At 43.3% G+C, this 13,655-nt stretch overlaps 1 protein-coding gene across 1 annotated transcript in view; it reads left to right on the top strand.

Moving 5' to 3' along the window:
- The first annotated feature begins 1,347 nt into the window (after positions 1–1,347).
- Positions 1,348–13,655, top strand: part of Pde3b (phosphodiesterase 3B) — a 134,446-nt gene continuing 122,138 nt past the window's right edge. Inside the window, exon 1 of the mRNA XM_057778002.1 lies at positions 1,348–2,574. Within this exon, the coding sequence (XP_057633985.1) occupies positions 1,651–2,574 (924 nt within the window). The 5' untranslated portion in view covers positions 1,348–1,650. The remainder of the gene's footprint in view (positions 2,575–13,655) is intronic.

Below are 13,655 nucleotides of genomic sequence, written 5' to 3'. Positions count from 1 at the left end.
ATTTTTATCATTTACGACATTGGGGTAACTATTGAACACTATTAAATATTTTTCCTCTATTCAATATATAGAAAAGCCAAGGAAATTCTGCTCTTTTCTCACAATTGTCAAACTCTGGTGTTAATCTGTCATTGATTTTTATTATGTATCTGAACTATGACCATATATGAAAATGGTTTGCTTTAGGTCATGGCTGTGGGCTGAGTGAGATTAATTGGGGGAAAAATAGGCCTGTTTGTGGGATTTACCACACAGTAAAGTTTCTCATCTCCCTGGAAAAATGTGGAATTAGCTTTTTGAGAAAAGCAGGCCTGTCGTGAGGTTGAAGGGAGAGTTTCGGTGGAAGGAAACAGTTCACCGTCTCTAAGGCAGTTATGCCTGGTTGGATTCCAGAGCAGTCGCTTTGGTCCAGCAAAGCTCTTTTCTCCCACTTTTAAGTCTGTCTTCTTTACTTGAGGCTTTCCCAGCGTGGCCAGTTCCACGGGTCCTTCACAGATGGCATCTTATTTGCCTTCCTTCAAGGTCAGCCCGTTCACGTTGACAGTGGTCTTAGGACTCTGGGACTCCCCCCACCTCCCACCACCACACCGGTGCACACAAACAGGCTCTTAGTTGGGAAGAACTTTTGGGACAGCAAGTCTATGCTGTGGTGGGATGGAGGGTGTAAAGCTGCGCATGTGTGGCAAGGATGCCAAGCAGAGGACTGGCTATCAGTTCTCAGCCTCATGGAAAGGGCCACTCAGGGAGACTCGCTGGCTGTCAGAGCGCACTCTCCGCCGCCCTCTCCTCTTGAGCCCCTGAAGGGATCCCAGGCCCGCGCAGGGCCCTGGAGTCCAGGTGTCACAGCCCGGGTTTCTCCATCCTGGCTCGGCGTTGGCCGACCTCCCCCTTCACACCTCCATCCAGGCGGTCCCGAGGCAAGCCATGACTCCACTCCCGCCTCGGGGTCCGACTCCCCGAGCCCTCGCGGGGACCTGACTGACTGTGGCAGCGCCTGGGACTGAGCTCGGGGTCTCGGGACTGCGGCCAGTCTCTGTGAGGCGGTCAGGGTGGCGGATGTTCCACGTTCGGGGACCCGCGCGCGCTCCCCGAGGGGGGTCCCAGTCTTTCAGCCTGGACGCGGGGACGGGGACAGGGCCTCACGGGAGCGACCGGCCGGGCCGCGGGCGCGCGCTCCCCAGCGGGGTCCCGGATGCGCATCCTGACGGGGGCGGCGGCCGCCCGAGTGGCGAGCGGCCCGAGCCGCGGGAGCGCGCGGGGCCGCGGGCGGGGCGCGCACCCGGCAGGGCCAGCCGCGGGGGAGGAGCGCCCGCTCGCGCGCCCAACGGACCAGGCTGCAGCCGTGAGGTAACTGCTGCAGCGCGCGGGAGCGTGGAGGCGCCGCCGCCGTCTCCCGTCCCGAGCGGGCGTCTTGAGCGGGGGAAAAAGAAGAAGAGGCGTCCGCGGTGGCCCGGGACGCACAGGAGGCCCTCCCGCCACTCTCCCCCGCCAGCATGAGGCGGACGCCGCCGCCCCTCAGCCCGCGCGCAGGGGAGCCCGGGCGGCGGCGGCGGCGGGCGCAGCCCTGACCGCTCGGTGAAGCTCGGGGCGCCCGGAACGCGGAGGGCTCCGGGGTCGGCGAGCGTCAGCGGCTCCCCGCGACCCGGGGCCATGAGGAAGGACGAGCGCGAACGGGACGCGCCAGCCATGAGGTCCCCGCCGCCGGCGCCGGCCGCCACCGCGGCCGCCTCGCCCCCCGAGAGCCTGCGCAACGGTTACGTGAAGAGCTGCGTGAGCCCGCTGCGGCCGGACCCCCCGCGCGGCTTCTTCTTCCACCTCTGTCGCTTCTGCAACGTGGAGCCGCCGGCGGCCTCGCTCCGCGCCGGGGCACGCCTCTCGTTCGGCGCCCTGGCCGCCTTTGTCCTGGCCGCGCTGCTGGGAGCGGGGCCCGAGCGCCGGGCGGCCGCGGCGGCCGGTCTGCGGGCGCTGCTGAGCGCCTGCTCGCTCAGCCTCAGCCCGCTCTTCAGCATCGCCTGTGCCTTCTTCTTCCTCACCTGCTTCCTGAGGCGCGCGCAGCGGGGCCCGGGCCGAGGCGCCGCGGGCTCCTGGTGGCTGCTGGCGCTGCCCGCCTGCTGCTACCTGGGCGACTTGGCGGCGTGGCACGGGTGGTCGTGGCTGCGCGGGGAGCCGGCGGCGGCGGCCGGCCGCCTGTGCCTGGTGCTGGGCTGCGTGGGGCTGCTGACGCTCGCCCCCCGCGTCCGCCCGCGCCACGGCGTCCTGGTGCTGCTCTTCGCCGGCCTGGTGTGGTGGGTGTCGTTCTCCGGCCTCGGGGCGCTGCCGCCCGCCCTCAGGCCTCTGCTGTCGTGCCTGGTCGGGGGCGCGGGATGCCTGCTGGCCCTGGCCCTGGACCACTTCTTCCACGTCCGGGGAGCTTCTCCGCCGCCGCGCTCGGCGGGCGCCGCGGAAGAGAAAGTGCCCGTGATCAGACCCCGGAGGAGGTCGAGCTGCGTGTCGCTGGGAGAAAGCGCCGCCGGTTACTATGGCAGTGGCAAGATGTTCAGGAGACCGTCGTTGCCCTGCATTTCCCGGGAACAGGTAGGGATGGGGGGCGAGCCGGGGCTGCCGGGAGAGGGAGCGCGGGGGGACGGGAGAAGCGCGCTGGCTCTCGGTGGAAAGCAGGGGACAGAAACCGCTGCCCCCAGTACAGGGGGTCCTGGGGGAGCCGAGGCCGGGGGCTTTTTATCAGGGAGAGGAGCGGATCAGCCCGCTCTCTGGCTTGACTTTCGCAGGTGGAGGGGGAGTTTTCCAGACCGAGGTGACTGCCTTGAGGTTTCCTAGGCGGACTGCTGCCGCTTCGGACGTGGCTAGGCTCCTGCACATGGCATTTTGGTGCCGTTGGTCTGCTTGCTATCGCAGTGAGGCTGCCTGCCAGAGGTGGAGTGTGTGCAGACTTGTCACAGTGCGGGGCTGGTCAGGAATGGTGATGACCGAGAGGACAGATGCGTGTTTCCTTAGTTAAAAGAACAGAAGAGTTTTGGAATTGAGACTTGACTTAGATGAATAGGCAGCAGGACACAGTAATGCAATTTTGAAAAGTGCTTTTGCAGACTAACTCATGGACTTGTGTATTTCTTGCATAATTAGGAGAGGTTTTAGCAATTTAACCTTTAAACTTAGTAATGTGTGGAAAGATGCCCGAGACATTTCCTCCCCAACCCCATAGGCTGGCTTTCTTTCTTTCTTTCTTTCTTTCTTTCTTTCTTTCTTTCTTTCTTTCTTTTTCTTTCTTTCTTTGGAATTGAAATCATCACGAGGGAATGAACTTGTATCTCTATAGTGTTGGGGAATGCACACACGACACCAAGAGTATAGCCACTCTGTATAGGACACTTACCTAGTGCCAATACTTTCCCTTCATTGTTTCGGATCTGCCCAAGGTCTGTCTTTGGCTGTGTGATATTAACGTTAGTTTAGACAGGCGTGTTTTCAGAGGGACGGCAGATGCAGGGCCACAGAAGTGGCAGCCTTGGGGTCTGATGAGATTTCGCACTTCTGGGAGGTGTGTTCTGTGCAATTTCGAGGGCACCCCTAGGAGCTGTCTGGAGGAATGTGTATCCTTAGCTGTCAGATTTTGCTGAGTAGTGATATTTTTCACACTGGGATCCAGTAGACGGGAAACAAACGTGTCTTGTTCTTTACACGTTTGAGGCACTGGTCTCTCTGCCTTGTGTTCTCTTCAAAATAATCTATGAGCCACCACATTGATTTTATGGCCTGCTGAACACCGATCTGTGTATAGTATGCAGTGTTTTCATTTGACAGTTTCTGTTGCTCCTTGCTTTTTTTCCCTTTGATACAGAGCCTTGCTGTGTAGTCTTGACTGGCTCTCCCACGAGGGCCTTGAACTGGAGGACCCTCCAGCCTTTACTACTCCTGAATGTACTGCCTTGCTTGGCTTCCAGCACTCTTTGCTCTGTTATTATTTGGCCAGATGCTAGGAAAAAAAAACAGTTACACCTTTTGTCGTCTAGTTTACTCTCAGCAATAATAGACAATGTGTAGACAAATGTTTATCAAGTGAAAACTTGTTAGAAGACTAGCTGTCTTTCTGATGGTGTCAGCTATTTTCATAGATTGGAATACATTTGATTTTTATGTGACTAGATTGCATTTTTAACTTTTGAAAAGCCCTTTAGCATAGTTTCACCACTTTTGTAGGGAAATTTTAGGAAAACACAGTTTAAATATTTTGGTTGTAATTTGTTGGTAAGTTATGAGCTGTTAAGTCTGTTCTTTTGTAAATTGAAAAATTCTAGTCTTCTTTTCCTAGTCTGGTTCCCTTGCTATCAAAGCAACTTTTTTCCCCTACCCTTTAAGAGCGGTATTATTCCAGATAATATCACTTATTATTTGTATTAGAAGAAAATACAGTTTGTGTTTGTAAAGACAACGTATTTTCTTAGAGTAGAAAACCCTTACCCAGATTCTGGTCTTCAGTACAAACATTTTGAGCGACTTAAAGTATATGCTAATAGTTGAGTGGCTTATCTTTGGGTATTTACTGTTTAGTACTCTGAGTAATACTATTTGGGCATTTCTAGATAAGGGTATTTTTAGTCTTGCAAAGATTACAATACAAGAATCTTTATGCTGTTGTTGAAGTTTAACATAGAGGACTTGTATATTTGTCTGTGTTTCGCTGTGTTTTATGATGGACTTTATGGAAGTACTTTTATGGAAGTAGAGGATCAAGTGGTTTTCTAATTGCTCAAGTGTTGTATATGATGATTGTAAAAATATTTTTCTGGTTTCAGAAAGTGACAAATAAGAATTTAGGTGAAACTTGATGCCAGAGAAAATGATCTGAATTCACAGGCAGAGCTTCAAGGATCAAATCTTGGCCTTCCTGTTTAAATTTGGAGACATCAGTGAACTTCTCTGTGTCTGTATACCAGTAGATGAATTCTATAATATTTTCTAATTCTAAATTAATTTCATTCAGTGGTTTCATGCTTTCAGTAGTATATAAATAAAAGTATATGGAGTCACAGATGAATAATTTTTAAAAGTTTTATTTTAATATTGAAGATTGTTACTGCTATATATTTTTCAAGGTATGATTGGGGGAAAATGAACAAAACTATTTTTTAGAGAGAAACTTTCTTTTAAAAAGTGAATTCTTTATCTTTCAAAATTGCTTTGAATGAGGCCTCATGGTTAGAGAAGAGGACTCATGGCTTTTTACTTTTCAGAAATTCTTGTTTCTACTAATTTCTAATGAGGGATGTTTTACTAATGAGCATATGCTTAGTGATGGCTCTTCTTTCTTTGAAATGATAAAGAGGTTCCTTAATGATATGTGCAGGGATGAAAATGTATGGGGAAGAGGCAGGAATGAAGGGTGGCCCTTGTCCCTTTGAACTGCCCAAAGGATGACACGAACAACGGATGAGAAGCCATAGCAGTCACAGGCTCAGCAGACGGAACTGTACGCTATAAAGTCATTTAGGCTCTCTTTTGCTCATGCATCACTACGTTTTATGCCATTGTGCTATTTTGCACAACTTTCATAGTTTTAGAAAGAGTGTTTTCTGTTAATTAAATATATTTATATTCTAAAAAAGTAAATTCCTGTGATAAAATTGTTAAAATATTTTCTAGAATTTAAATGTCTTAATTAACATCTTTGAAAACACTTGAAAATGCAAAGCAACATAAATGTTTTTATTTACATGAGAATAGGGTTAGAGTAATATCTGACTTTTTGAATGCTATATTAGTTAAGATGCTGAAAATAATGGCATGACTAAAATATATTCATATTATTAAAATACAGTGTATAAGTCAATTCTTAGTTAAGATCCTCTTTTAGAAACATGCTCAGGAATTTAACATTAAAATCTAATTATTGCGGACTGTAGTCTCTGGAGGGTTAATAGAAGCAATAAATTTACAGTATGCTAAGAGCAGGCTGAAACTAAGAGGAAGTTTTAAAAAGCCAGTTGCCAATATGATAGCTATGACAGGAATTGAACTATATTTCTGTTCCATTTCAGTGATATATTTTAGAGTGTGGTGGTCAGCTTTGCAGCACTGTCATTGAATGTGTGATTTTTTTTTAAATGTGAGGTTTAGAAAAATGAAAGTTAGTGTGTAAGATATTTTTCTATACCTAAAATGCCAAGTGCTTTCTAAATGGTTAGGTAAATATTTAAAGATCCTGTGGCCTTAATGCTCATAAATATTCTTTAAAGTGCTAATTTTATTTGAAAAAAGTGTGCATATGTAATGTGAAAACTTAAAAAAAAAACATTTTAAAGATTATTTAATGTCCTCAATAATTTGCAAGGCGTAACCCACTCTAAGTTTCTTTAATAATATTGTAAAAGTTTAGAAGTTTATTCCATAGCCTCAGTGAGCCTTTTTGTTTGTGCCCGCATTTGTTAGTAACAACAGCCTGCAAAACAGTTTTCTCCTCTTGTTTCTGTTGGATGTGTGCTGCCACCAGGTCTCTTTCAAGAATAGAGATTTGGCTAGGTTCCTCATCCTCTTAAAAAAAAACCTCAATGGCTTTTTATTATACACAAGCTAAAGTTCATGCTGTTGACCATTGCTTGCAAGGACCTTCATAACCTGCTTTAGTTTATTATTATGAAATTATTACTCATTTTTATTTTAGGATTTGTGGATCCACCACCCCAGTGATCATATTAGTTCTAGCTATTGAAAGCTTGCTTATTATTAATGAGCTTGTTGTAGATTTTTTTCCTTTTTATCTTTCCCAATAGTCGAGCTCTCCTTTTGGGAATAAATAGGATTAAGATATTTGGACAGATAGTACCTAATATGTAAGTGGAGAATAAATCTGTACTGTTGCAGAACTGACCATATCTAAGAATACAAGTTGATTGTGTGGTAGAATATTTTTAATTATATTGGATAGTAACATTTCTGTAACATGTTTTTATATACTGAGTGAAAAGCACCCACAAGTAAAGCTGTGAAGTTTATTTTCATTGTCCTTAGGCTGACTTCTCCCGTGATGGGGCTCATCTCTTGTTCTCTTTCCCTTTTTCCTTTTCTTTACCAGGTCAGCCTATTTCGCTAGCACACTCTCCAAGCTTTCTGTGTCCCCTTTAAAGAAGAGAGAATTTCCATACGCTGAAAAGCTTACTTGAGCGTAAATGTTTGTGCAGATGATACTGGAGAAATTTAGAGTTTAATTGAAGTCTCATTACAAAGAAGGGAAAGAAATCAAACCTCAGAAGAATGAGAAGATTGACTCCAGTTTATGACTTAAGATACTGTGAGAGTGAGGCCTAGAGCCTAGATATTGACATCTAGTTCACCTATACTTTCCACAAAGAGCCCATGTGCCTGCCTGCAGCCGTAGTGTTCTAAAGCTGTTTCTGATTTTCCAGTTATTTTCAGTTATGTGATAAAGAGCAATGTCCTTAGTTACAGGAAATCGGGAGAAATAATGGAGAGACAAGGGAGGAGATTCAGGAGGGTTTCTTGAAAACCAGAGTCCATAATAATCGTCTTGAAGATGAACTTTACATGCTATGTACCTGACTTGTCAGTGTGTGGCTAGTCTCAAACTCCAGTGCCATCCCAGCCAGCCTGATAATGAATCTCAGAGCGAAGAGTGGAGAGAGGGTAGGGAACAGAAGTGAGCTGACAGAGGCCTGCTGGACCAGGGTGCCTGCATAGCTGAGCAAAACTGTGGGGAGCTGGATTCCGTCTGTGGGTACTTCTTGACAGTTTATAGCCTTGAGCTGCTGTTCACTCTGTTCACTGTGTTATTTACAAGCATACCTAGGGTTACAAAGGTGTTTGTTTGAAGCCTGTTCTTACAGACCTACCAAAAGTCAGAAAGCATATCTCCCAGTGTTTTTGTTTTCCTCTGCGGCCTAGAACTCAGCACTGTTTTCTAGGAGATACTCTATCTTTATAGGTTTTTTTTTCTTGATCACCTACAAAATATGTTTGACTAGTTGTTCATGACATGCATTTCATTTTAAATGTATTTAATTATAATTGAAATTTTAAATGAGAAAGAACTCTATATACCTTTATAGTTTACATAATTTAGAGGAATTAAACAGGTAACATGGTCACTGCTTGCTTCCTTTTAAAGCCCTTTGTTCCTCGTCTTCATTCATCACATCCTTCTCTCTCAGGCATTATCTCCACTCTGTTCACTTCCTTGCTTATCTTGTAACCGTCTATAAATGTGTACTTAAATAATATCTGTAATCTTGCTTGCTCTTTAACTCTATATAAAATAGAAATATAGTGCATACATCCATCTATAACTTTGCATTTTGCTTGACAATTTCTAAGATAGATTTATGTTGAAGTGGATAGTTGTAGTTTATTTTTCAGTGTTGCTATTATTTCATTGCCAGAACATAGTAAATTTACTTACCCTTTTTATTACTTGTAGACCTTTGGGTATTTTTCAGTTTTTTCTTTTGCTATTAGGAAAATTCTTGTTATTATCTCCTGTTAGAAGTGTGTGTGTAGAAGTAGAATTGTTAGGTTGCAAGATGTGTTCATATTCAGCTTTAATGTCTATAAGCAGAGTAAATAGTACTCTAAAGATGTCTGTGTTCTAATTCCTTGAGTTTGTATGTTACCTTATATACATAGTGGAGGGACTTTACAGTTGAGATCAAGTTGAGGATTTTGAAATGGGGAGATGATCTAGGATTATCTGGTGGGCCTGGTGTCACACAGGTCCTTTAAAAGGAGAATGTAGGCAGACTTTTCTTTCCTGCCTGCTAGTTCCCAAATAACCAACACAAAGGCTCAGTATTAATAAATAAGTGCTCAGCCAATAGCTCAGGCTGTTACTACCTAACTCTTAACATTAAAATTAGTCCATATTTCTTATCTGTTCTTTGTCACATTGCTTGGTACCTTTTCTCAGTACAGCATGCCCATCTTGCTTCTCTCTGTGTCTGCTCACAGACCTGACTCTGCCCTTCTTCCTCCCAGCATTCTCAGTTTGACTCTCCTGCCTAACCTTGTCCTATTCAGTTTATTAAACCAATCAGAGTAACACATTCACAGTGCACAGAAGGAGAAGAGAGAAGCAAGAGGGCAGAGAAGGCAATGGGGCAATGGGATTGGGGCTGGAGTAAGGCAGTGTTAGTCTTCAGTTAGTCTGCTAGTTTGAACTCTGCTGGTTCTGTTGTTATAAGGATCATGAGCCAAGGAAAGCTAGCCAGGAAAGAAGCTGGGAAAGGCAAAGGGCAGATTTCTTCAGAAAGTAGCGAATCCTTGCCAACCCCTCCACTTAGGTCAGTGAGACCTGTGTCAGTCAGATTCTGTCCTGTAGAGCTGTGATACATTTGCCTCATTTGTGTCTTTAAGTTTACAATACCATTGCTACAGAGATGGAGACAGGAGGATCCGTAGGGTCTTCTGCGTATCTCGTCTGATTGATGAGCTCCAGGGTAATGGAATATCATATAATAAAGGAAGTGGATGGTGTTTTTGAAGATGGCACTAGAGGTTGTCCTGTGGCCTTAAAAGCACACACACACACACACACACACACACACACCTGTAAATATAAACAAACACATTAAAAAACTCCCCATTGACACAAACTAGAAGTCAAACATTTAAAAATATCTTTTGTAAAAATCTGTAGAACTGCAGTTGTTGAATTGGTATGATAAGAAAATATTAGGACTGGATGTATAGCTCAGTTGTAGAGCAGTTGCCTTGTATATTTGAGCCCCTGAGTTTGCTCTCCAGCCCTACCAAAAGCAAAACAAAAACCTTAAGACTTAAGACACTCCCAGGGCTGGAGAGATGGCTCAACCGTTAAAGGCTAGGCTCACAACTAAAAATATAAAGACTTAAGACACCCCCAAATAATCAAAGTAGGAAGCCTGTGAGGTTATCAGACATTGAAGTCAACGTTCACTTGAAGAGTTTCTCCCATCTTCAAAGACCTTAGATATTTACTTCTATCCTATATACTGTGTTAGAATACAAAGCCTAGGCCAGTTGAAAGGAAGGGAACTAGTAGAAAGCCTTACACAAAGCTTCTTCCTTTAAAAGTGCTGCTTGTTCTATGGTAAAGGTACATTAATTAAATATGGCCTTCAAGATTGGATTCCTAGTTTGACTTTGGCATAAGGGAGGCAAGAAGGATTAAATAAATCTCCCCTGAAGATACTTATATATTATTATTATTATCACAAGAGGGCTTCAATGTGTGTATATGTGTTCAAACATATGTATTAATTTTTAAACCTAACTTGAGGTCAAATTTTATAATCAGTTTATGTGCACAGTTTGTTCACAGTAAGTGCATTTATGTATTGTGTGGGCATTAACCACCATTTATATATAGAATGACTTACCTTTCCAAACTGAGCAGTATTCTATACCTGCTAAACTAATAACTCCCCTTTCAATTTCCACCCCTTGAAGCCCCCAGCCACTAACATGTCTCTGATTTGACTACTTTAGGAACTTCATATAAATTGTCAAATAATAGTTGTGCTTTTGTTACTGGTTTATTTCACTGATACATGTTTTCAGGGTATGTATGTTGCAGCATATCTTAGAATTTTCTCCCTTTATGTGACTAAATAATATTCTAAGTGTATGCCACATTTTTTTTTAAATCTGTTCATTTGGTTGCTTCCATCTTTTAGCACTTGTGAATAATATGATGTTGTAAACATGGATGATTGAATTTCTGCCATCAGTTCTTTAGGGCATATTCCTAGAAGTAGAACTATTGAATTCTGTCTACTGTACTACAAGTGGCTGCCTTATTTTATATTATTTTCCTGTGTTACTTATTTATATTATTATTTTAAAAATTTATTCTTTGAATTATAGCCAGGCAGCTAGAATAAGAATAGGTTATCTCATGGGGTAATGAACTGAAAATCAGGAATGTTAGAGGAAGGCCGAAGATGCTTTCAGGAATACAGAGGCCTCAAATTGACAGGAACCAAACAAAATCTTTTTAAAAATTTGTTTTTATTTTATGTGCTTTGGAATTTTGCCTGTATATATGTCTGTGTGAGGGTGTCAGATCTCCCGGAACTGGAGTCACTATGGGTTGTGAGCTATCGTGGTGCTGGGAGCTGCTCCTGGGTCCTCTGGAAGAGCAGACAGTGTTCTTACGAGTCATTTCTCCAGTCCCTGACAAAATCTTGATATAACCTCCTAACTACAATAGTCTATTACTTTATTCTCCAAGTTTATGAAAATTGAAGCTTATGGAATGTGTTTGATTTCTTTTTCCTCATTTCTTGTTGTACTTCCTGATAAACTATTCATGACCTTCTCCCAACAATACAGTATAAATGTCATCTTTCTTAGAGCCAGGCGGTGGTTGGCGCACACCTTTAATCCCAGCACTCGGGAGGCAGAGGCAGGCGGGTCTCTGTGAGTTCGAGGCCAGCCTGGTCTACAAGAGCTGATTCCAAGACAGGAACCAAAAAGCTACGGAGAAACCCTGTCTCGAAAATTCAAAAAAAAAAAAAAAAGTCATCTTTCTTTTGCTTGTTTTTTGAGATAGAATCCGGTAGCCTAGCTGGCCTTCAGCCTGGTGTTTAGTCAAGGATCATCTTGAATTTCCGGTCCTCTTGCCTCTACCCACTGAGTGCTGGAATTATAGGAAGGCCTATCTTTCTGTGTTTAACAATTTTATGCTTGGAAAATATTAGGCATGGAAAATGCCTAGTTTTGTTCTATACAACCTTTTGCTCTAATAGAGTTAAAAATTTTGAAAAAGAGGATATAAAGTACAGTGAGATAACTTGAGGTAGTTTGAATATTGAGATGCACATAGAAAGTGGAACGTTGTAGTGGACAGAGAGACACTAAGGCCTAGACTTGAGGAGGTACAGGTGTGTTGCTTTCGAGTGGGGCTGTCAGGGAAAGCCTCTCTGAAGAGGTGGTGTTTTAACCAGCACATGAATGTTGATCAGGAACTGTTATGCTGGGAGGAAGCACTTAACTAGGCAGAAGACTAGCAAGGTAAAGGCCCCATGGTGGGAAATAGCTTGGCATGTTTTGGGGTTAGAAAGACAGCTGAGTGGTAGAAGTGGTAAGAGTGGATCTCGAAATGCCTTGTAGACCATGTTAGTGTTTGCATTTCATTATAATTGGTTCCTAATGAGAAGTCACGAGACAATTTTATGGTATTTGTATTTTAGAAAAGCTACCCTGGCTTTCTTATGGGCTGTTGATAGAGTAGCTGTAGAGGAACTGGAAAGATAAGAGGCTGTTGCAGTTGTCAAGGAGAAATAACAGTGACTTAAACTATCTCAGGTAATTTTTCCTATCTCTATTTACTGATACTTAGATAGAATATTCTTTTAAAATAGTTTGTAGTGTTTATAAATATTGTCAAAATATCTTTACCTAGTATTTTAGTTAGGTACGCAACTGCTGTCATTAGATTTGTGGTTTCTTAAACTTAGGGAACAAGTCTTATCCTTCTTCCTCATATATTACTATTAGCATTTCAGGTAGCACACAGTTACTAATTTGATGTTTGCACTGGTTAGTTTTTATTGTCAACTAGGCAAAACCTGGGAATGGGGAACCTCAAGCAAGGGATCACTCAAATCAGATTGCCTCTTGGCCTTATCTAGGGAAATTGCCTTGATTATTGATTGATGTGGGAGAGCCTAGTCCACTGTGAACGGTGCCACTGGGCAGGTGGACTTGAGACTGCCTAAGAAAGTTAGCAAAGCTCCAGTAAGCAGTTCTCCATAGGCTTTGCTCTGGATTCTTGCCCTGACTTCTTTCAGGACTGTTACTTGGAAGTATAAGATGAAATAAACACTGTCCTCCTCAAGTTGCTTTTGGTTATGGTGTTTATGACAGCAACAGAAAGCAAATTTGAACAGCATTTAATAAACTCCTACTAAATAAATTCATAGAAGTTACTGTTACCTGAACAGAGGGTTTTCTACGGTTAGTACAGATGATATAAATCAGTAGCTACAGTGACCTAAATTTGGTATGGAATAAACCACACTTCATCATACTTTATATAGAGAATCGATATACACAGTATACAGCTAAGGAAAACCTACTAATAGTAAGCAAACCAGTTTTTGTAAGAGATGAAACAAATCAGAAAGATTTAGAAAAATGAAACCCAGAGATTGTTTCATTGCTCTGTTGTTATTCAGGCTGGCCTGGTGTAACAAGAGCCAAACATACAGTGACTCAGATATGGTGGATGCCTGTTTCTCATGTGGCCCACGTTAAAGGTGCAAGTTCTTCCATGAGTTCTGGCCTTCTGATGCTTTGTTATCTTTAGGGTCTTATCTTCAAAGACTGCTAGCACTGTAAAGAAAATGATGTTAGTTATTCATACAATTTATTTAGGTCCTATAATTAATTTGAAACTCTTGAATTGTGGTTAGTTTTTAACTTGTAGAAGAATTTTTCACTAAAATAATTTGAGATATTCAGAATTTTAAGTGCTAAGAAAATATGTACGGGATGCCCCCAAACCCAGAAGTAGGCCGACAGCACAGATTGGAGTTAGTGGGTTATTAAATTAAGAAAAAAAAAAGAGATTAAGTTGGTAGTACATGGAGGAGGTAAGTGCAGATATGGAAGGAGTTAGGGGTGAATATGATCAAAATACATTGTACGAAATTCTCAAAGGATTA

The sequence above is a fragment of the Chionomys nivalis genome, chromosome 8, assembly GCF_950005125.1.
Source record: "Chionomys nivalis chromosome 8, mChiNiv1.1, whole genome shotgun sequence".
Taxonomy (NCBI): Eukaryota; Metazoa; Chordata; class Mammalia; order Rodentia; family Cricetidae; genus Chionomys; species Chionomys nivalis.
Note: the sequence above shows the minus strand (reverse complement) of the source record. Positions and strands in the feature narration are given on the sequence as shown.